This window comes from Mobula hypostoma, chromosome 12, assembly GCF_963921235.1.
Source record: "Mobula hypostoma chromosome 12, sMobHyp1.1, whole genome shotgun sequence".
NCBI lineage: Eukaryota > Metazoa > Chordata > Chondrichthyes > Myliobatiformes > Myliobatidae > Mobula > Mobula hypostoma.
The window spans coordinates 95214722-95239707 of NC_086108.1; the positions used below are offsets into that span (position 1 = coordinate 95214722).

Consider the following 24986-nt stretch of genomic DNA (forward strand, 5'->3'; position numbering starts at 1 on the left):
TTCCATTGAAATTTATATCCCACATCTCAACTACTGTTCATGGGCCTGTATATAATTCCCATCAGGGTCTTTTTAGCCTTGCAGTTTTTTAACTCTACTCAAGTAGACTTCACATCTTCTGATCCTGTGTCACCTCTTTGTAAGGATTTGATTTTGCTTTTCCTTACCAACAGAACCACTCCACCTCTTGTACCTCCTGTTTGTCCTTTTGATACAATGTGTATCTTTAGATGTTAAGTTTCCAACTCTGATCTTTCTTCCATGACTGGATGCACATAACGTCATACCTGCCAGTTTCTAACAGTGCTACAAGATCATCTGTATACTGTATGCATTCAAATATAACACCATTAGTCCTGTATTCATCACCCTGGTATTATTATTATTTCCTTTTTGTACTGGCATAGTTTGTTGTCTTTTGCACACTGGTTGCACGTCCAAATTGGTGCTATCTTTCATTGATTCTGTTATGGTTATTATTTTATGGACTTACTGAGTGTGCCTACAAGAAAATGAATCCCAGGGTTGTATATGGAGACATAATGTACTTTGATAATAAATTTACTTTGACCTTTGAACTTTGTTGGAATTTTTTGAGGAAATAACAGGCAGGATAGACAAAGGAGAGTCGGTGGATGTTGTTTACTTGGATTCTTAGAAAGCCTTTGACAAGATGCTGCACACAAGGCTACTTAACAAGATGAGAGCCTCTGGTATTACAGGAAAGATACTAGCATGGATAGAAGATTGGCTGACTGGCAGGAGGCGAAGAGTCGGAATAAAAGGTGAATATCCTGGTTGGCTACGGTGACTAGAGGTGTTCAGCAGGCATCAGTATTCGACTGCTTTTCATGTTATATGTCAGTGACTTAGATGACAGGATTGTTGGCTTTATGGCCAAGTTTGCAGACGATACAAAGATAGATGGGGGGCAGTTAGTGTTGAGGAAGCAAAGAGTCTGCATATGCACTTGGACAGACTGGGAGAATGGGAAAAGAAGTAGCAGATGGAACATAGTGTAGGGAAGTGTATGGTCATGTACTTTGGAAGCAGGAATAAAGGTGTAGATTATTTCCTACATATGGAGAAAATATTAAAAAATTCAGAGATATAAAAGGACTAGGAAGTCCTTGTACAGGATTCCCTAATGGTTAAGTTGCTGGTTGAGTCAGTGGTAAGGAAGGTAAATGCAATGATAGCGTTAAGATTGGAGTAAGGATGTGATGCTGAGGTTTTATAAGGCATTCGTTAGACTACATGTGGAGTATTGGGAACAGTTTTTGTGCCCCCATCTAAGCAAAAATGTGCTGGCATCAGAGATGATTCAGAGGAGGATCACGAGAATGATTCCGGGAATAAAAAGGTTAACATAGGAGTGTTCGGCTCTGGTCCTGTACTTGCTGGAGTTTAGGAGAATGGGGTGCGGGAGGTGGATCTCATTGAAACCTATCGAATATTGAAAGGCCTAGGTAGAGTAGATGTACAGAGGCTGCTTCCTATTGTGGTTAGGTATTGAACCAGCGGGCACAGCATCAGAATAGAAAAATGTCCATTTATGACAGAGATGAGGAAAAATTTCTTAAGCCAGAAAGTAGTGAATCTGTACAATTCATTGCCAAGGAAGGCTGTGGTGGCCAAGTTGTTGAGTATACTTAAGGCGGAGGTTGATAGGTCCTTGGTTAGTCAGGGTGTCAACGATTACAGGGAGAAGGCGGTAGAATGGAGTTGAGAGATAATAAATCAGCTTTGATGGAATGGCGGAGGAGACTCCATGGGCTGAGTGGCCTAATCCTGTTCCTGTGTCTTATGGTCTTGACATATTTTGCCGCAGTATTCCAGCTGAGCGCACCAGCAACCTGCAAGTTTAGATCAGAAAGCTCCTCATTTTATACTCCACATCTTTTGTAATAACATCCAACAATTCCAATAGCTTTGCTAATTACATGCTATATCTGCAAGCTAACTTTGTGTTTCATGTGCTTGGAACACTAGATCCCTTGCAATCAATGTTGTGATGTCTTACTGATAGTTATTGTTGAACCAATAAATTTGAATAATGACATTGAATCCTCCAAGTCTTAGTGCATATTTATTTTTTCCCTGTGAAGATGCCAGAGGAAGAAGCATTTTGTGTTTTTGTGAAGCTAATGCAAGACTATAGACTCCGAGAGCTATTCAAACCTAGTATGGCTGAGCTAGGCCTTTGTATGTACCAGTTTGAGTGGATGATCCAGGTAAGAGGATAAATGGATAGAGAAAAAGTTGCTGTAAACTAATTTTAATGCATCATTAAAATTGGATGTTTGATGTTTTAATTCATTTGTTTGAATCTATCAAAATTTAAGACTAGTTTCCCCATTCATTTTTTGTTTGCCATGCCTTGTATAATTGAGGATTTGCAATAACTCTATAAATTAATAGAATAAGGAAATAGTCCTTTAATCTTTTTTAGTTGTATTAATAGCTCACCTCTTGTCAAGAGATGATTTTTCAAAAACATATTTCTATCAAATTGGGAAGTGTGGGAATTATTCATGATTAAATTTGCACTAATGTCCCATGTAAATTCCTTAAGGGTGTAGTGATTTTCTTATGAACTACATTTACTTAATACTTTTACGGAGTGTTGTCTCAGTAGCATCAAAATAGAAGTAGTCCCAAACTGCTAATCCACCAGAAAAAGTTAGAGCAAAGTTCTTTTGCTACTAGATATTTCTTTGTGTAATTCTCCATGCTACTTCATATTCTGTTAATTGCCTTGTTTTTTCGAGACAGGAACAGCTACCAGAACTTTATGTGCACTTTCAATCCCAGAGTTTTCACACGTCCATGTACTCTTCCTCCTGGTTCCTAACCATCTTTCTGACTACATTTCCATTACCAGTTGCCACAAGATTATTTGATATTTTCATGTCAGAGGTAAGTGATTGCACACTAAATATAATTTAAAGAATGTAATGTAAACTCTATTAACTTCATTTTTTTCACATTAGTTTCTACTATTTACTACAGTAGTATGCTGAAAGATTAAAAAAGTGTTTCTGGTCATTCATCATTGTTAAGATTTTGCCTTTTTTTTAGGGTCTAGAAATAGTTTTTCGTGTTGGCTTGGCTATACTACAGTCTAATCAGGCAGAATTGATGCAGCTTGACATGGAGGGAATGTTACAGGTATGGAAGATGTTTACTTTTCTCTGGTCTTACAAAAAAGTGTAACTTGCGTATTTCTTGAAGCAGTTTCAAAGCATTTACTGGATCTGTATATTTTTTTGCCAGCATTTTCAAAAGATCATTCCACATCAGTTTGACAGTGGCCCTGACAAATTAATCCAAGCAGCTTATCAAATTAAATACAATGCAAAGAAAATGAAGAAGTAAGTAATGGATGCAGTTCTATTTTATTTAAAAAAGCACGTCAATCCTATTGTTACAAATTGGGCAATCATTCAGAACTATCATTATATATCACTACATCTACTTGCCGAAGTACATAAAAAAACTGTACAAAAACGGATAAGTAGTCAAGTTTGCCACTTTATGCCTTCAAGGCTCACTTTGTTGTTATGAATATTACCATTAAATTAAATGTTCTTTGTACTATATTAAAGGAATTAATTGAATGCTACTATATTAAATGAATTTCTTCTTTGAATAATATGGCTTCTTTGACTTGTTTAAGATGGTATACAATAAATATATCACACACACATGACTCTACTTATTGTCAGGTTGGAAAAGGAATACACTACCATAAAAAATAAAGAGATGGAAGAACAAGTAGAAATTAAGGTAAGTGATAAAGTAATTATTAAATAGTCTCACAATCCCACATACAGCTGCACCTTGATTTCCCAACTACTGTACTTGATATCCTGACCAATGGCTGAAAGAAACCATATGATGCCTTTACTGCTCTGTCTTCCTGTGCTGATACTTTCAGGGAACCTTGTGTTTGTGCCTTGAGGGCTCTCTATTCTGCACTGCTCCTCAAGGCCTTGTACGTGTCCTGGCCTGGTTTAACTTTGCAAAATACATCAGCTAGCACTTGTTTGAGTTAAATTTCATCTGTCATTCTTCTAACCACTTTTCCATTTAACCAAGAGCCCGTTGTAATCTCAGATTTGTCATAGTCATACTTTATTGATCCCAGGGGGAAATTGGTTTTCGTTACAGTTGCACCATAAATAATAAATAGTAATAGAACCATAAATAGTTAAATAGTAATATGTAAATTATGCCGGTAAATTATGAAATAAATCCAGGACCAGCCTATCGGCACAGGGTGTCTGACCCTCCAAGGGAGGAGTTGTAAAGTTTGATGGCCACAGGCAGGAATGACTTCCTATGATGCTCTGTGCTGCATCTTGGAGGAATGAGTCTCTGGCTGAATGTACTCCTGTGCCCACCCAGTACATTATGTAGTGGATGGAAGACATTGACCAAGATGGCATGCAACTTAGACAGCATCCTCTTTTCAGACACCACCGTGAGAGAGTCCAGTTCCATCCCCACAACATCACTGGCCTTACGAATAAGTTTGTTGATTCTGTTGGTGTCTGCTACCCTCAACCTGCTGCCCCAGCACACAACAGCAAACATGATTGCACTGGCCACCACAGACTCGTAGAACATCCTCAGCATCGTCCGGCAGATGTTAAAGGACCTCAGTCTCCTCAGGAAATAGAGACAGCTCTGATCCTTCTTGTAGACAGCCTCAGTGTTCTTTGACCAGTCCGGTTTATTGTCAATTACCATCTTCACTGTCCACTCTACCAACAGTTTTGGTGTCATCTTCATAGGGTGGTGAGGTGAAGATGCGTTTCTACCAAAGGAGGTGTGAGGCACTCCTTTCCTGGGTAGCGCCTGCTTAGCCCCCAGTCAGGGTCATGTGAAGCCATGGGAGCAGGTGGTGGATGGTCATATGAGCAGCTGGTGCATATCTCAATTCCTGGTTATGGGACCACTGATACCAGGCAGACCATCTCTGAAGAGTTGGTCATGGCTGGAGTCACCTGTCTTGTAAAGACACTGCCAAGAAGAAGGCAATGGCAAAGACTAATCATGGTCATGAAAAGACCATGATCGCCTTTATCTTAAACGGCATGTAATGAATGAATGAACTTACTTGCTAATCGTGCCACCTGCTTTCATATACATGATAAGCAATGGGGAACACAACACTGATTGATGTCGCCCACCACTGGTCATGGTTCTCCAATTTGAAATAAAATTTCTTCTTCTACTCTCTCCCTCCTACTACCAAACCAATTTTATATCTAATTGACTGGTTCAACTTGGGTCCATGTAGTTGTCTGCCACCTGCCCTCTGTATTCTCTTGGTCACCTCTTCAATGGATTCAGTCAAATTTGTGGAACATTGTTTTCCATGCACAAACCCATGCTGTCCATAATCAGTCTTTGCCTTTCAAAGTGCCCTCAGAATCCCCTCCATTAATGTTCCCAGTACTGAGATTAGGCTTTCTCTTGCAGCCTTTTGTAAGTATTTCCCTTGTAGATGTTGCTGAAAGCCTAATTAACTCCTTAATCAAAAGCTATTGCATTTTCAAACAGATAAAAGTACAACAATAGGTTTAAAAATAGAGATGGTACCCTTTTGGCGACTACTTTAATCTTGAGCTCTTCAACGTGATTGATTTATATATTAAAAAAAGAAAAGTTATGCAGAATTTCTTCCTGATTGTAGAGGTTACGCACAGAAAATCGATTGCTGAAACAACGCATTGAAACATTGGAGAAGGTGAGTGCTATTAAATTGAGTTTTAAAGATTTTTTATTTAAAAAAAACCTAAATTGCTGCGTTATTTCAAGTAAATGTTAATTTATGAAGGTGTTTCACTTACTTCTCTGATCAAGGATGGTCGTCCAATGAAATAGTCTGGCTTCTTTACTAACAGTCCTTGGCTCAATGACACATTAACACCTAGCACAGAAGGATATGTGACTGAGGATTCAGTAAATGTATGATGGAAACAATCTGCTATTCTTTTGAAATGTATGGAGGGAAATAGGACATGCTCCAATCTGTCCAGGAAAAAAGGATGATACTTTGGGGTTTGTAAATGCAGATTCCATATTTGACAGCTCAATGTTTGGCAGGTCTACTGAGGGCCTTTATTTCTAATTGTTTGTTGATTTTCGGGGAAAGGGAGTGGGGGCAGCGGGTACTCAAGACATGAAAGGTTGAATTGCAGGTTTGGCTCTTATTAATCTGACATTATTTCTAGATGGCTTGCTTGATATTGAAAGCAAAGATGCATTGGATAAACTGGGGATTCATGATAATTTTTCTGCAAATCTCTGCTTTCATCCTGCATAGAGTAAATTATGGGCACAAGTCTAGCTTCAAACACAATATCATGATACTACTTATCAGAGTTATCATTCCAACGTCATTTTTTGAGTAACTTTTTTACCAAGGGTTCCCAACCTAGGGTCCAGGGATCCTTGCTTAATGGTATTGGTCCATGACATAAGAAAGGTTGGAAACCCTTGCTTTTTACTCATCTTTGAATCCTTCTAACCATTCATCATGTTGTACATGAACAAGTAAGGAGAAAACATTTTACTGAATTTTACTGGTGGCTTCTCCTGATTTTTGCTTGTTATGTGGCCGACGAGTATCAGAAATTAATTCAACCCTATATTGAAATTACTAATGGGACTACACTGCCGTTTTGTTCTGACTGATATTATTTATTCATATTAAATTGACTTGGTCTCCTTTTGTTTTGCCTAAAAATCATAATTTTTAATCAATTTTCAACAAAAAAATTGGAAGTATTTTTATCCACTATCAATTTGAAACAAATAATTTGGATTAGTGGACTTAGTGTGCTGTCAGCACATTTTCCAAATCCTTATTTGGTTTGATCATTTTGAATTTTCAGCACTGGTTAAATATGCCACTGGTATGGATTTAATACCCACATTCTTTTAAAACTATTACATCTTTAACAAGGATTCATTTGTTCACTCTTGGTGCAAAATTATATACTAAGTTTGTACAGTGCATAACCTTGTAAAATACTGGGCTCCCTGTCAGAATTGAATATCAAAAAATTTAATGACAAATCCTTGGTGAGCTCTTAATCCTGATTTTTGTGTTCCATCAAGCATATATAGGAAATGAATAAATGTGCTTCACTTAAAAAAATTTCCAGATGAAATTCCTTTTTTGCGATTTGGTGTAGCATCATCCTTAACTAAAATAAAACAGTCTTATTTGGTAAATAGTAAATTGGTTTGTTATTGTCACATGTGAAAGCTGTTATACAGTTTTACAGTATTATACAATATTGTACAGCGAAAACTATTTTGCATGCTATCCATCATATCATTTCATCACTCTACGCTGATGTTCAAGGTACATTTATTATCAAAGTATGTTTACAGTAAACGACTTTGAGATTCATCTTCTCCAGACAGAAACAAAACAAAGAAAACCTTGGAAGCGGTTCAAGGAAAAAGGTCCACACCCTCTCCCCCCACATACAAATAAAAACAAATCTCGCAAACGTCATCAAAATAATCAACTTGCCACGAGCAAAAAAGCAAACGGAAACAAGAACATCAGGACCCCTCTCCCCACACATACATACATACATACACACACACACACACACACACACACACACACACACACACACACACACACAAAGAGAACTAAACAGATCGTGCAAGCAGCAACAAGAAAGAACTGTTGAAAATACAATACCACAACATAAATCTGAAAGAATCCAATTGAACTATAGTCCAATCCATAAATCGCAGACCCAGAACTTTGGTACCTTCCTCCTACAGCACTGAGGAAATGAGAGACAATTCGAATGCAGGGGATGTGATGAAATTATCTGCATGGGTGGCGTGCAGAACAATGTTCAGTAATAAACCAATTTACTATTTTACTTGTATTAGATAACTGCATGAGAGTCCTTTTCAATCATACTGCAGCTTGAGGTGTGATTTGTTATTTATTCTTTATGGTGAAATGTTAGCTTTGGTCTGAATAATTGTACTCTGCTTCTTGGTTGCTATTAGAATATAATTATGCTTGTTGAACTATCTTCTATCTGAGCTGATGCAAGCTGTAGTCTGCACAATAAATTTTAAGTTGTGCATCCAAATCTACCCTTAAATTCATTCCGCATTACTTTTAAAAATTTTTCTAACTTTACTAAAATATTACAGAAAACCTATTTATTTCTGTCTTTTAACGTTCTATTCTGCAAGTCATTCTTTTAAACTGTCATTGATTTTACAGTATTAAGTTGATTTATGGTATTGTACTGCATTATAAAGTCTGTTGAAGTTGAATGCATTGAAACAGTAGTGTTGACATTTTGTTTGCATCTTTTGGTTGAATTTAAGTTTAGTTAAATACAAGTTTAAAAAAAGTAGACATTTCTCTAAACAGCAGCATGATGGTTGTGTTCTGCTGAATGCTTCTTTGCTTTGGTTAGTTTTATAAGCTGCATTGGAAAATGGAACACTAATGTGAGTACTAACGTGCAGTAGTTTCAGAGTTAATTAGAAAAATTTAAACTCTAAGAGACCAAAAAAATGGCAAAACTTTAACATTCTGTAAACATCAATTATAATTTTCTGAAGTATACATTTGCTAAAAGCCTCTAATAATAGCATGGCTTCTTATTAATTACATATCTAGTTGCACAAAATGGAATGTGGCCCTGTGTATGACACAATAGACAATTACTAGCTTTTTGCTTTGCAAATTTCAGTTCTTTAGTCTTTTAGTGTAACACCTCTGTGCTTTGCTAAATCGTGAAGTGGTGCAAGTTCTTACTCACTGTTCATCTCCTTTCAGCACATATAATATGACATCTGAACTGTTATAGTGGCAGAAAAAGCTGTTTTGAGGAGTAAAAGTGACAACACCTTCCATAATTGTCATGCAGTTTCTCTCCTGCCAGGTTTTACAGTTTTTTTAAATCAAAGTTTCTTTTGTGTTCATTGTTTTCTAGTCTTTCTCTTATATCTGTCTGGATTTTTCCTTTGTAGGAAAGTGCTTCTTTGGCAGATAGATTGATTCAGGTACAGTTTGTCATCCTACCCATATTTTATACAATGGATCAATGCTGCATCCCTTGAGAGAAACTGTCATCTTATACTTTTGTTTACCGTTTCTTCCTGGTTTTTGCCCACTATTTTTATGTAATGATGTGTGTTTCTGGAAAAAGGTTACTTTTTAAAAATTGTTTTATTAAATTGTTTCTTTACAATATTTTTTCAAATAATTGACAGTGAAGGGAAAAGAAGTGTAATCGTAATGAAATCAGTATCCTGTTGAAATTAAAATTTTACATGCAACCAGTAAACACTTTAATGAATGACCATTCCAGATGCACATTCTTAAGTTTAAAAAAAATATGTAATCTACATGAAGGAGTGTTTATAATTGTAATGCATGTTCAACTCCTCACTAACTCTAAGTTTTCTAATTCAATCAAGGCCATTAATTCTTACCACATGTATGTTAGCAGAATTGCATGTAGAAAATTTGGTAAGTGCTTTACATTGCTAAACAGTATCATTAGGCAAAAACTTCAAACAATAAAATCTAATGTTTGTCCTCCGGGATGTATTACTAATCAACCAATGTAAATTCAAAAAACTTTTCACTACTCCCCCACACCAATCCTTATTCCCTGCACAATTGTGTCCTAAGGGACAAGTGACAAGGGCACAAGAGGCAGAGGAAAACTACCTCATTAAACGGGAGCTGGCCACCATTAAACAGCAGAGTGATGAGGCTAGTGCTAAGCTGGAGAAAGCTCAGAATGCCTTCAGGGAACTCCAAGAGCAACGGGTAAGGAGGCTGGCAGCATCATCTATTTCCTGTTCGTCATTGCTTTATTTGCACCTTATTGTTCATGCCATCTTGTCTCATTTTCAGCGCATTATTTTTGTGTTTGTTCAGTAAATGGACAGAATGCTTTGCACTTTATTTTTCCCTTTTCTTCCTAGGTCATTTTGTTTTTCGGGTTCTGTGCTCATGACAGATTAGGTTTTCTCTCAATTTGTGGTTTAGCATAAAATCCATAATCTGTAGTTTATATCCCAGCAGTCAATTATACATCTGGATCAGCATGATGTGAATACTTGCGTTCAGAAATTATGGAGGATTCTTGCAATTTTTAAAGTTGCTTAAAATTTTAACGTAGGGAGCCAGAGACTATAAGATTCATTTGAACAGCATATCATTTGAACAGCGTAACTGAATGAGATAGTTGATTGCAGGATTGAATTTATACGGTTTGTGATTTATTTAACTTTCGCAAGATTTGCTTAAGAAATAATATATTTAAAAGCAGGACATTAATAAATGATCAAAATAAATCTGACAAAATAATCCAGCGGTCATGAAAAGTTGAATGATGGAAAATCATTTTGCAACATTTCAGTACATGACTGCAGTTGCTGGCTTGGTTCTTGGGGAAGAGTTGTTTCTTATAGCCTTTCATATAAATTTCATAGACAGTAGTAAACAATTGGTGCACAGTTTAGTTGCAAGATCCCTTCGTTCAGAGACACACCACTATATTTATATATTTGAACGAATATTGATATCGGTGGCTGCTAATATGATTACAGCTGCCCTTTAAATTTCATTTACCATCGCAGTTGACTTTCTGGCTATATTCAACCTAATTGTAAGACCAGAAGGGACATTTGAATTTTACTGCTGGATTTGCTAATGAACCCAGTGACCTATATTTCAAACTCCCTTGGTGATTCTGTAAGCATTTGCTTGTACGTTGCTGAAATTCCCTTGTAACTTTAGTGAGCTCACTGAATGTTTAATTTCAACACCTCAGAATGTTGATACATGAACTGCCCTCCCAATCCTTTGCTGCTTTGCATATTTTGTATTCCCTTATTATTTAGGTGCAGGTTTCACTGGTGTTTTGAGTGACAACTTGAAATTGTGTTGTGCGGTAAGGATGGATTACAGTTATTTGTTTTGGCTTATAGACACACAGTGGCTTGCAAGATGTTTAACATCCATTACAGATTTGATGCAAACATTTCTTTCACAAAAATTGCTGTTCATTTACATTTATTTTAACTCTAAATAATAGTTATATTATTTCAGAGAAGTTCAAAGTCTTAGCTCAATTAACACTTAGAAGAGGCCATCAAGTAGTCAATGATTTCATATTCCTTTAGCTAGGTCCTTAAGCTCACAGAACCTATCTTGACCACAAATGCTCACTATCAAGTTCATCTGTCTTAATTAGCAAATGGCATGTATAACTGCAAGGAGCTACACCAATCAGAAATTCCATTGAAACATTTTTGGTGTAGAACACAGTCTAAAAGCATTTAGCAAAAAAATTATTAGGTGGTAATTGACAACTCACGAGGAATAGGAGAAGCTCAATCTTGGTCAAACAGAATGAAGAAAGACTTTAATTTAAGCCTTTAAAATTAACTAAGTACTGTTAAGTAGTCACTTCATAAGGAGGAAATGGAGCAGTAACTTTGCAATTTCCATGAAAATGTGTTTGGGTAATGGCTGGATAATCTGTATTCTTGTGATATATGAGGAATAAATGTTGCCAGGTAAATGGGTGAAATTATCATGTTCTTCTTCAAGGTAGTCTCCAGGTATTGTTTCCTTCCATTTGAGAAGACAAATTGCCATAATTAAATATTGCATCCAAAAATGTTGGTAAAATTTACAACAATCTGTAGGTTGTCTTGCTGACTCGTATTGAATTGTAAATAGCTGCCCCATAAAGATTTCCTTAAAAATCTTTTTCGATTGTTATCCTAGGGAGATGGAGGAAGGTTGCAGGATTGCTTCAGAACATATAAAGATTTCAAATTAATGTCTTGAGAGTCTCCTTGGTTTAAAGGAGCATTTCAAAGAAGAGGGAGTACAGAAACATGTATGTTCGGAATTTGGAGTGTCCGATCCAGATGATTGAAGATCAGGCAGCCAATAGTGATAGAACTGATTTGGAGGTGTACAGAAGAGGGCTTAGTTATCAGATGCTGCATTGCCTTGAATTATAAATGAATGTTGTTACTGAGATGTGGAGGGAGTGAGGCCATGAAAACATCTGAAAAGGGTTGAGATTTTAAAATCAGAGCCCGAATGAACCAGAAGCTAGAATGAGTTAGCAGTGGTATTATGAGGGACTTGCTATAGATTAAGCTTCATGGTGCATTTTTTTTAGGAAATTGAACATGGGAGGCTGATCAACAAGCTACTGTCATTACTGGGAATGAACACGTACGTGAATAATTTTCTAAAGCAGAAGACGTATCAGAACTTTGAGAGTTAAATAAGATAGCATTTTTTGAAAAATATCTTGAGCTGTGTGATAGTGCAGGCAGTTAGCACTCATAGCTCCTAAGATCCAGGTTTGATCCTGACCACAGATACTACCCGTTTAGAGTTTGCACTTTCCTGTGGGCCTGTGCTGGTGTCAGGTCTGCTGGTTTCTCACAACTCCAAGATGTGATGACTGATTAATTACACCACCTCACTGGTGAGCAGCAGAGCAGGGGGTTAATGACCATGTGAATGAGAATAAGCTGTAGGTTTACAGGGAAATTGTGTGTGTGTTGGGAGTGGGTCTGATGGAGACTAGCCTCATGTTATATAGTGAGGGAATACAGCATGAGCCATTGTATAGGAAGGGCATTTTCATAAATTAACATCATGAATGTTGAGTCCCAACAAGTGAAAGTGAACACTTGTGCATTAGTTCTACATTGTTAAATTCCATATGGTACAATTTAGTGTCACTTAAACTATACATAATTTGTGTGGTACAAGTTTGAAGGAAAAATTGATGGTCTGAAGAGCTTTTTAATGAAGGTGTATACTATACTAGATAGTTTGGCTTTCTTTTTTAAAAAAAAAAAGTTGTTCAATGATTTTGTAAGAATATTTTTCTGCAAAAGCATCATGATTTGTTTGTGCAGTTTCAGGAGTACCATTTAATGGCTTATTTCCATGATGTAAATTTTCTGTATTCCTGTGTATTGTTGACTGTTTTCATTTCATTGTGGATTGTGGAATGTTAATCAAAGGATGTATTTTATCCTTGGACTCCAATGACATCTATGCTGTATTTCATAACAGCTAAAGCTGGGACCTTTTGTTTAGTTATAGATGTTGTATTTCTGCACATTTACAATTATTATTTGAAAAATGATGTGGCCAACAAATATAACAAAATGAGTCGAGGTGACTTATTTTCAATTATATATTTATGCAATATCCTGTTTTATATGCCAAAAGGTTTAATTTATTATTATTTCATATTTATGTACATTCTGCATTTTATTAAATTGTATGCTTGAGTAGAAGCAAAATATAATTCAAGGCAGATGTAGAACAGGGTGTTTGCTTAAAAAATCATATGTATTCCAACGTATATTGAATTGACTTCTTTAAAAGAGGACTGAGTGTTCTCATAATGTAGAAAAAACAAAATGTGACAGAATCAAATACCAAATGTGCTTTTATTATTCTAGGAAGAAATAACTCATTGTAGTGTAGTGGATTATTTTAAGTACTGTTTGGGGAAATCAAACTAGAACACAAGTTCATGTAGCAGCTGTTGACCAGGAACTATCCAGTACCATCATGGCTGAACTCCAAATCAACTCCACTTTTCCCACCCTATCTTGTACTGTATGTCCGTTCTCCAGAAAATACTAATACATATTTGAATGTGAAATACTGCATCAAATCTTATGTACAATTGAGTAACATCTAAAAAGCAATATTTTATTGATAATATTCAGGAAATAAAATGATTGTTTTTTGTGATGGAAATTGATATAACCTGTTTAAAAGAGCTTAATTCTTGCAACAAGAGATTTTTTTTTGTTCCAATTTAATTAGTTTTGGCTGCTGATGGATGGACACATGTTTAAAATATTGAGAGTTTTACCCAGTTAGCATGGAGTTTTTGATCCTACAACATTTGTTTCAACAATTTGTGATGACCATGTATAATGGGACTGAAAAAAGTTTCATTATCAATACCCTCCAGGATATAAATTAGAAAGCTGCTAAAGTGTTGATGGAGGGAAATTTTGTGTGTAAATGTGTACATACAAAAATATTTATTTTGATTGCAATGCCTTTATTTACCAAACTACAAGTAATATTAAAGCTCGTGCTTAGAAAGTGGCTATTTACCAAATCTGAATTGTGCCGCACAAATTCGAGTTAAGCCAAACCATCAAAGCTTGGATTTTGTGTCTAATTAGGAATTTATGACCAATGCCTTCTTTTCAAATGCTTTTTGTGTTAAATTTTTGTTGATGCTTCAATTGGATTTACATTTATATTGCATATCTTGTGCACACTCCAGTGTGGTGTGCCTGAGCAATGATGAGTATGAAGCTAAAGCTATATTGGGAATTCAAGGGCTGTAAGGTTTGTATTTATTGCAATGGTAAATAGGATAAATGGTTGTTTGCAGATTTTATAAATCTGATGAATTCTGTGTGAGGATAAACATCTCAAAAGGACAATCTTAAAAATGTAAAATATAGATTTAGAAAAATATGCTGGCAGTTTATTGGAGTGCACAGAATGTACATTAGTGGAATGTTTATTTTGTGCATTGAGATCGAGATCCTAAATTTGAAAAATCCAATCGATTGCACAGATTTTCCTTAAATCATTTGATATATGCACTCCATGCACTTTGAATTATATTTCATTAACTTGTTTGTGGTAATATTTTATGTGCTGTGTTTGACATATGTTTCGTGGGTGCACCAGAGGAACGTTGTTTCATTTGGTTGCATGTATGACAACTGTCTTGACAATTGTCTTGAAGTTGAACTTGATCTATACAATGTTTACTGAGTTATTCATTAATACATCTTAATTGCCATTACTGTAAAATAAAGCTGGATCTTAAAGCTTTGACCAAAGCTTTTGCAAGAGTAAATCAGATTAACTCTACTTCCCAAGCATTTCATATTGTAAATCCCTAGGGTTAAAAAGCTTCTCTATTTGATGATTTTTGGAAATTGACACTGAAGTACCTTTTTATAAATGCTGTTTTCTTTTCTAGCATAAATGTAACCCACGGTACAGTGAGGATTTTGTTCTGCAGTTGGAGACTGAGCTCGTGCAGGCAAGGTTAAGAGAAGCAGAGTCACAATGTGCACTTAAAGAGATGCAGGACAAAATCCTGGACATAGAAAAGGTATGTGACATAATTTGAATTTGCATTTGTAGCATAGTCAACTCAAACTTCCATTCTCATTTCATCACATTCTTTATTGTTAAAATTTCAGTGTTTTCCATTTGAACATGAAAGTTCATGAAACTTAACTTTTTTCAGTCAAACGGAGCAATGCAAAGTGGCATTTAATTATGCCACGTACTATTTTCAGGAAGCTTTTCTTATAGGGAAAAGTGGTGGGTAATGCTATTGGTGAAAGGTTAACACAAAACAAAGACTGACATGCATCATCTAATCATAGCAAAAGGAGTCAGAAGATCAGAAGGGAACAATTTACTATCTAGCTGTAAATTTGTAATTTAAGTTTGTTAATAAAATATAATTGTAAGAAACTGTCGGGATAGGGAGAAAAGGACTGAAAGAAATAGATTAATAAAGACAAACTTTAGATTCCTTGGCTATTTGATGTCTGACAACATTAAGGAGTATTGTTTGCATAATATATTGGCCTACTAAAGGATTTTGTACTGAACTATAACAACCCAGAGTGAACTATATACCTTTTGGTGTTCTTCTGACTCTGAACATTAAAACAACAAAAAAATCAATAGCATACTTGTTCCATCTGTTCAATGTTTTTTTAATGCATGGTTTGAAAGGGAGAATAAAAGTACACCTGTGAGAATCACTGCAGCATCTAGTGACCCTGTGGTCTCTGTCTTCGAGGCTGAAGTCAGAACATCTTTCAAGAGAGTGAACCCTTGCAAGGCATCAGGCCCCTGATGGTGAACCTGGTTCGGCATTGAAAACCTATGGCAACCAACTGATGGGAATGTTCAGGGACATCTTCAATCTCTCACTGCTGCAGTCAGAGGTTCCCACTTGTTTCAAAAGGGCGTCAATTATGTTAGTGCCCAGGAAGAGCAGGGTGAGCTGCCTCAACATCTATCATCCAGTGGCACTCTCACCTAACTGTGATGAAATGCTTTGAGAGTTCGGTCACGGCCAGAATCAACTCTTGCCTAAGTAGGGACCTGGATCTGCTGCAGTTTGCCTATCACCTTCATAGGTCTACAGGGGATGCAGCCTCACTGGCTTTTCACTCGACCTTGGTTCATCTGGACAACAGTAATACCTATGTTAGGCTGCTGTTTATCGATTATAGCTCAGCATCCAACACAATAATACCCTCAGTTTTAATCAATAAGCTCCCAAGCTTAGGCCTCTGTACTTCCTTTGAAACAATCTGTGTGGATTGGAAATAACATCTCCTCGCTGACAGTCAACACTGGTGCACCTTAAGGATGTGTGCTTAGCCCACTGCTCTACTCTTTCTACACCCACGGCTGTGTGGCTAGTGTGACAGAAAAAAGCCAGTTATCAGAAGATTGATGCCAATAAGAGGACAATGGGGGAACCTTCAAGAGATGTTAATGAGAGACAAGAGGGATTAACGGAAAGGAGACACAGTTCCGAGTATTGTCAGAGACCGGGGCTTTGAACCCTGAACTGTTTGAAGTTTGATGGACAGGCGATACCCCAGCAGGGGGATTAATAAGGGACAGATTCGCTAAGGCAACAGACACATGACTCCACGAGGTAACGAGACCCTGAAAGCGGTGTGCCTCCCCCACTAGTTGGTGGGAGTTTTTGGAGGTCTGGTCGCGGGACCAGCCATAGACGCACAGTGTAGAAAGGTACGGATCGGCGGGAACCTGGTGTGTGTGTCCACCCTTGCCTGGGTGCCGGGTTCACCGCAGAAGAACGATTGTATCTGGAACAGAGGGGTCACAGTCGGTGACCTCAGAAGACATTACAAAGGGCTCGCCCGAAAGCTGACTGCGAGGAATATCGAAGGTCTGTTTGGAATCCGATTTGAATATTCATTCGTTCTCTCTCTCCCCCCCCCCGCCCCCAACGGCACAACAGTGATTACTGTGAACTGAACTGAACTCAATTGAACTGAACTTTGCGTCACTTGAAACTGGTCATTTACCCCTAGACGGCGATAGGGCTTGATTGATCCTATTATCCTAGTTCTGTGTACATGTGTGTTTATCATTGCTGAACTGTTGCATTTATTATCCTTTTGATTAGAGTACTGTGTTGCTTATTTCTTTAATAAAACTTTCTTAGTTCCAGTAATCCAGACTCCAACTAAGTGGTCCATTTCTGCTGGTTTGGCAACCCAGCTACGGGGTACGTAACACTAGGCACAGCTCAAATACCATCTGTAAGTTTGCCAATGATGCAACTATTATTGGTGGAATTTCATATGATGTGAAAAGGCATACAGGAACGAGATAGATCAGCTGGTTGAACGGGGTCGCTGCAACAACTTTGCAGTTATCATCAGTTAGGCTAAGGGGTTGATTGTGGACTTGAGGAAGGGGAAGTTGAGGGACACACGCAAGTTCTCACTAGGGGATCAGCAGTGGAAAGGGTGAGTAGTTTCAAGTTCCTGGATGTTAATATCTCTGAAGATTGATCCTGTTCCAACATATTACTGCATTTACAAAGAAGGCATGACAGTGCCTCTATTTCATTAAGAGTAAGAGGAGACTTAGTATGTCACCAAAGACTCTTCGCAAATTTCTGCAGCTTTATTGTGAAGAGCATTCTAGTTGATTGCCTCGCATGGGGGTATGGGGATGGGGGGGAGAGGGTATTACACAGGATCAGAAAAGCTGCAGGAAGTTGTAAATTCAGTTAGCTTCATCATGGGCCCCAGCCTATCCAGCCTCGAAGACACCTTCACAAGGCAGTGCTTCAAGAAGGCAGCATCCATCATTAAGGACTCCCATCACCTGGACATGCCCTCATCACATTCAAGGAGGAGGTACAGAAGCTTGAAGACAACACTAAACATTTCAGGAACAGCTTTTCCCCTCTGCCATCAGATTTTGGAGTGGACATTAAACCTATGAACACTACATCATGTTGTTTTGCTCTTTTTGTCTACTTTCTTAATTTTAATTTATATTTCTTATTGTAATTTATAACGATTTTTTTATTATGTGTTGTAATGTACTCTTAATAACAAATTTCATGATGTATGCCAGTGATATTAAATCTGATTCTGATTTCTAGCTCAGAGCTTAAATAGTGTTTTAATTTTGTGGAAATGATAATACATTTAATGCTAATTTATTTTTCTTCCTTCAACGTACAATATTTTCCTGGAGGTTTTCTTTCCTTTCCATTGCACTTTAACATGACCACGCCAGATTTCTTCTCCACTGCCTGTTAGAAAAATCATCCATCTTCTTTTACAAGGCTTATTTAATATTTTGCTGCATGGTAGCATATCATTTAGCAAAAAGCTATTACAACGTCAGTGACCCGGTTTCAACTCCCGCCTTTGTCTGTCAGGAGTTTGTACGTTGTCTCTGTGATCACATGGGTTTCTTCCAGATGCTCCACTTTCTTCCCACATTCCAAAGATGTATGGGTTAGTAGGTTAATTGGACACAATGGTGTAACAGGGCACCGTGGTTTTGTTGGGCTAGAAGGGCCAATTACCATGCTGTATCTCTAAATAAAATAAAATAAATAATAAAAAGGTATCTTAATTCCTTCATTTTGATCAATTTAACTGAGACAAGATCAGTTCTTACTAAAAGTTTAAAAGGTGGTGCATTTCATGTATCTTGTAAGATCTGATCAGGATATTTCCAAGCGGCACAAGTAAGTTGTCCATCTTAGAGCTTGCATCCAATATCTTGTAAGTAGAATGCATTTATGGACATTGGTATTTCTGAACTGTGCTAATCATTTGACTTTAATGTGTTGCGCAGTATGAGGCAAATCTTGTAATTTAACAGGCATTTACTGAATTCTGACGGTACGCTACATTGAATAACAACTTTGTAGAATAGCAAAATATTGTTCAACAAACTTCGCTCGTCCTTCAGTGAGCTAGTGTTTCTTGCATGATTTGACTAAGCATGCATACCAGTTTATGAGAAGAATAATATATTGAAATGCTAATGTGTAGCACCATTCAGCAGAAGAATGGGTTTGAAAGCAATTGCCGTGTTCTTATTTGGGCTATGAATAGCATTGATGAGGTGAGTAGTAGATAGTAACTGCGTAAAAGAAAATTGGTTTGTATACCTTGCAAATTAGATTTTCATGTCTGGGTTGTGTGTTTAACCACTCCAGTGCAGACACAACATAGTATCTCTGAAAGTCAAGCAGCGTCTCTGTAAAAAGAGTTAACATTTCAGGTCAAGTAGCTTTAAATCATCAAATATTCTCCATCTTCATTGAGTTGGAATGCCAATTTGTGCCAGTTTGCTCTTTATGTCTATAATATGAACACTAATATAAAGAAATAATCAGATTATCAGACCAGTTATACAATTGTGTTAATCTTGTAAACTTCTATTTTATTGGTCCATAGACTCAATCCATAGACCTGTATTCTTTGTCTCCTGGTGTTTTTCTTTGAGGAAGTTCTGACATAACACTGAATTTTTTATCTTTGAACCATTTGCAATAACAGAGAAACAGCTCCTTGCCTGATGAGAATAACGTGGCCAGATTGCAAGAGGAGCTTATTGGAGCAAAACTAAGGGAAGCAGAGGCAGTAATGAGTATTAAAGAACTTGGGCAGCAGGTTAAAGATTTGGACGATCATTGGCAGGTAAAAGAAACCTTATTCCAGTTGGCACTTGCTAATGTATCACTGTTTTCTTTTGGTAGCATGACGTTCAGTATTCATTGTATAAAATGTTTATCAGGACTACTGAAAGCAATATTGGCATTTTATAGAAAATTCTTAGTATTATGGATGATTTATTTTTTGCAGTAGAAATTCATTGTCTGCTGTAAGTTGTTAACTGCAATGGAATTTGCTGTCCAGACACTGATATTAAATACAATGGCAGCTTCTTGCAGCCAGACCTTATATTTACATAATCAGCATTCTTTTTGCATTGCACTTGTTGAATCACTGCATTTCACTGCGACTTTGAGGGAATAACAATTTTGTTCTCTAAATGACAAAAGCTATAGAACACAAAATAAAACAAAAAAGGGAAAATTGGAATAAAAGGAAGGACTGTTATAAATGCCAAGTTCATAATTCAACAGAAAACAGTTCTGAATAGCAAAGGAGGAAGGAAGAGACAGAAAAATGGAAACTGGAAGATCTAAATAAATTGGATGGTAACACAAATAGCCAATGTCAGGGATGGGCAAGCTATTAGACAGATTCATTAGGGCAGAATTAATTGCTTGGAAAAGTAAAATGAAAATAACAATCAGTTTATTGGAGAGACCAGAGACATCAGAATTGTTCTGCTTTGAGAAACAACCTAGATGATAATGTAGGGGTATGATTGGTGTGTAGTTGACACAAAAAGTGGTGGACTTGTAGATAATGATGAAGGCTATTTAAAGATTCAGCAGGATATAGATCAGCAGGAATATTGGCCAGAGTGGTGACACTTGGAATTTACTTCAGTGCATTTTGGAGGATCAAATTCTGTAAGTTAGTACTTAGAAACATAGAACATAGAAACATAGAAAATCTACAGCCCAATACAGGTCCTTCAGCCCACAAAGTTGTGCTGAACATGTCCCTACCTTAGAAATTACTAGGCTTACCCATAGCATTCTATTTTTCTAAGCTCCATGTACCTATCCAAAAGTCTCTTAAAAGACCTTATCGTATCCGCCTCTACTACCATTGCTGGCAGCCCATTCCATGAACTCACCGCTCCCTGCGTAAAAAAAACTTACCCCTGACATCTCCTCTGTACCTGCTCCCCAGCATCTTAAACCTGTGTCCTCTTGTGACAACCATTTCAGCCCTGGGAAAAAGCCTCTGGCTATCCACACGATCAATGCCTCTCATCATCTTATACACCTCTATCAGGTCACCTCTCATGTGCCAAGGAGAAAAGGCCAAGTTCACTCAAACTGTTTTAATAAGGCATGCTCCCCAATCCAGGCAATATCCTTGTAAATCTCCTCTGCACCCTTTCTACGGCTTCCACATCCTTCCTGTAGTGAGGCGACCAGAACTGAGCACAGTACTCCAAATAGGGTCTGACCAGGGTCCTATATAGCTGCAACATTACCTCTCGGCTCCTAAATTCAATTCCACGATTAATGAAGGCCAATGCACTGTATGCCTTCTTAACTACAGAGTCAACCTGAGCAACTGCTTTGAGTGTCCTATGGACTTGGACCCCAAGATCCCTCTGATCCTCCACACTGCTAAGAGTCTTACCATTAATACTAAATTCTGCCATCATATTTGACCTACCAAAATGAACCACTTCACACTTATCTGGGTTGAACTCCATCTGCCACTTCTCAGCCCAGTTTTGCATCCTGTTAATGTCCCACTGTAACCTCTGACAGCCCTCTACACTATCCACAACACCTCCAACCTTTGTGCCATCAGCAAACTTACTAACCCATCCTTCCACTTCCTCATCTAGGTCATTTATAAAAATCACGAAGAGTAAGGGTCCCAGAACAGATCCCTGAGGCACACCACTGGTCACCAACCTCCATGCAGAATATGACCAGACTATAACCACTCTTTGCCTTCTGTGGGCAAGCCAGTTCTGGATCCACAAAGCAATGTCACCTTGGATCCCATGCCTCCTTACTTTCTCAATAAGCCTTGCATGGGGTACCTTATCAAATGCCTTGCTAAAATCTATATACACTACATCTACTGCTCTTCCTTCATCAATGTGTTTGGTCACATCCTCAAAAAATTCAATCAGGCTTGTAAGGCATGACCTGCCCTTGATAAAGAGATACTGACTATTCCTAATCATATTATACCTCTCTAAATGTTCATAAATCCTGCCTCTCAGGATCTTGTCCACCAAGTTACCAACCACTGAAGTAAGACTCACTGGTCTGTCATTTCCTGGGCTATCTCTACTCCCTTTCTTGAATAAAGGAACAACATCTGCAACCTTCCAGTCCTCTGGAACCTCTCCCATCCCCATTATGATTCAAAGATCATTGCCAGAGGCTCAGCAATCTCCTCCCTCACCTCCCACAGTAGCCTGGGGTACATCTCATCCGGTCCCGGCGACTTATCCAACTTGATGCTTTCCAAAAGCTCCAGCACATCCTCTTTCTTAATATCTACATGCTCAAGCTTTTCAGTCTGCTGCAAGTCATCACTACAATCACCAAGATCCTTTTCCGTAGTGAATACTGAAGTAAATATCCACACAAATACCCCCGGAGCATTTGCCACATTTATCCCGTACTTTTCCCTGAGAACATTTGTTCCCAATTTAAGCTTCCAATTTCCTGCCTGATAGCCTCATAATTCCCCTTACTCCAATTAAACGTTTTGCTAACTTGTCTGTTCCTATCTCTCTCCAATGCGATTGTAAAGGAGATAGAATTATGGTCACTATCTCCAAAATGCTCTCCCACTGCGAGATCTGACACCTGACCAGGTTGATTTCCCAATACCAAATCAAGTACAGTCTCTCCTCTTATAGGCTTATGTACATATTGTGTTAAGAAACCTTCCTGAACACACCTAACAAACTCCACCCCATCTAAACCCCTTGCTCTAGGGAGATGCCAATCGATATTTGGGAAATTAAAATCTCCCACCACGACAACTCTGTTATTATTACACCTTTCCAGGATCTGTTTCCCTGTCTGCTCCTCAATATCCCTGTTACTATTGGGCGGCTTATAAAAAACACCCAGTAAAGTTATTGACCCCTTCCTGTTCCTAACCTCCACCCACAGAGACTCCGTAGACAATCCCTCCATGACGTCCACCTTTTCTGCAGTCGTGACACCATGTCTCTGATCAACAGTGCCACGCCCCCACCTCTTTTGCCTCCCTCCCTGTCCCTTCTGAAACATCTAAAACCCAGCACTTGAAGTAACCATTCCTGTCCCTGAGCCATCCAAGTTTTTATAATGGCCACCACATCATAGCTCCAAGTACTGATCCATGCTGTAAGCTCACCCGCTTTGTTCACAATACTCCTTGCGTTAAAATAGACACAAACCATCTGTCTGAGCGCGTCCCTTCCCTATCACCTGCCTATCCTCCCTCACACACTGTCTCCTCGCTTTCTGTATTTGTGAGCCAAGTGTCTCTTCCCCAGTCTCTTCAGTTCGGTTCCCACCCCCCAACAATTCTAGTTTAAACTCTCCCCAGTAACCTTAACAAACCTCCCTGCCAGGATATTGGTCCCCTTGGGATTCAAGTGCAACCCATCCTTTTTGTACAGGTCACACCTGCCCCAAAGGAGGTCCCAATGATCCAGAAATCTGAATCCCTGCTCCAATCCGTCAGCCACGCATTTGTCCTCCACCTCATTCTATTCCTGTACTCACTGTCGGGTGACACAGGCAATAATCCCGAGATTACTACCTTTGCGGTCCTGCTTCTCAACTTCCTTCCCAACTCCCTGTAGTCTTTTTTCAGGACCTCTTCCTTTTTCCTACCTATGTCATTGGTACCAATATGTACCATGTCCTCTGGCTGTTCTCCCTCCCACTGCAGGATATCTTGGACACGATCTGAAACATCCCAGCCCCCGGCCCCTGGCACCTGGGAGGCAAACTACCATCAGAGTTTCTTTCCTGCATCCACAGAATTGCCTGTCTGACCCCCTAACTATAGAGTCCCCTATCACTGCTGCCTTCCTCTTCCTTTCCATACCCTTCAAAGTCACAGGGTCAGACTCAGTGCCAGAGGCACAGCCACTGTCGCTTCCCCCAGCTAGGCTGTCCCCCCCCAACAGTACTCAAACAGGAGTACTTATTGTGAAGGAGTACAACCACAGGGTTACTCTCTAGTACCTGACTTTTCCTCTTCACTCTCTTGACTGTGACCCACTTATCTGTCTCCTGTAGCCCTGGTGTGACCACCTCCTCACTCTACCTGACCAGGCGAAGGTCATCGAGCTGCATCTCCAGTTCCTTAATGCGGTCCCTTAGGAGCTGCAGCTCAGCACACCTGGCGCAGATATGGCTGTCCGGGAGGCTGGGAGACTCCAGGACCTTCCACATCTGACTCCGAGCACAGAAAACCTGCCGCACACAGATACTACTTCTTTTCCGCAATTAACATAGGTAGACCTACTTCGCCTTGCCTAAAATTAAATGACATGGACCTTGGGGATGTTGAAATACATAGAAAACCATAGCTCTGTGAAAGTTGTATCACAGATGGATAGGTGGTGAAACAGCACATTTGGAATGCTTGGCTTTATATACTGAGTATTGAACACAACAGTTGAGATGTAAATTGCAGCTTACAGAACACCGCTTAGACCACTTTTGGAGTAGTGTGTACAGTTCTACAAATGTACACTACTACAAATATACACCATAGAAAGGATGTGGTAGCAACAGAGTATAGCAAAGATTCATGGGGATGTTGTGTGGAATAGAGGGCTTGTAAGTATGAGAGATCGGATGGTAACAATAGACCCAGACTGAAATGTAGAAGGCTGAAGGATGATTTACAGATGTTTACACAATTATGAAGTGAGAGATGGTTAGGGCCTTTTATTTCGAGTCCAGGAGAATCCAAAATTATGGGCTACAGTGGAGAAATTTTAAGGAGATCTAAGCTTTTCCACGTGAGTATTTGGAACAAGGCAGGTAATGTTATAACATTTAACACATTGGGCAGGTACTTGGATTGGAAAGGAATAGAGGGATACAGGCCTAATGAGGGAAAATAGAATTAGTTTAGATGAGCTTTGTGGTCACTATTTACAAGGTGGGCTGTTGGGATCCCTTTCTGTGTTGTGC

General features: G+C 38.4%; 1 protein-coding gene across 6 annotated transcripts in view; it reads left to right on the forward strand.

Annotated features, from left to right (window-relative positions):
• evi5a (ecotropic viral integration site 5a) overlaps window positions 1-24986 on the forward strand; it is a 292185-nt gene that overhangs the window by 122127 nt on the left and 145072 nt on the right. For 4 of the 6 annotated variants that reach the window (XM_063064647.1, XM_063064648.1, XM_063064651.1 and 1 more), the window contains 10 exons: window positions 2109-2234; window positions 2776-2919; window positions 3082-3171; window positions 3277-3374; window positions 3729-3789; window positions 5705-5758; window positions 9040-9072; window positions 9707-9847; window positions 15096-15230; window positions 19717-19857. In XM_063064647.1, the coding sequence (XP_062920717.1) occupies window positions 2109-2234; window positions 2776-2919; window positions 3082-3171; window positions 3277-3374; window positions 3729-3789; window positions 5705-5758; window positions 9040-9072; window positions 9707-9847; window positions 15096-15230; window positions 19717-19857 (1023 nt within the window). The remainder of the gene's footprint in view (window positions 1-2108; window positions 2235-2775; window positions 2920-3081; window positions 3172-3276; window positions 3375-3728; window positions 3790-5704; window positions 5759-9039; window positions 9073-9706; window positions 9848-15095; window positions 15231-19716; window positions 19858-24986) is intronic. The other 2 variants (XM_063064649.1, XM_063064650.1) reach the window with 2 other exon arrangements.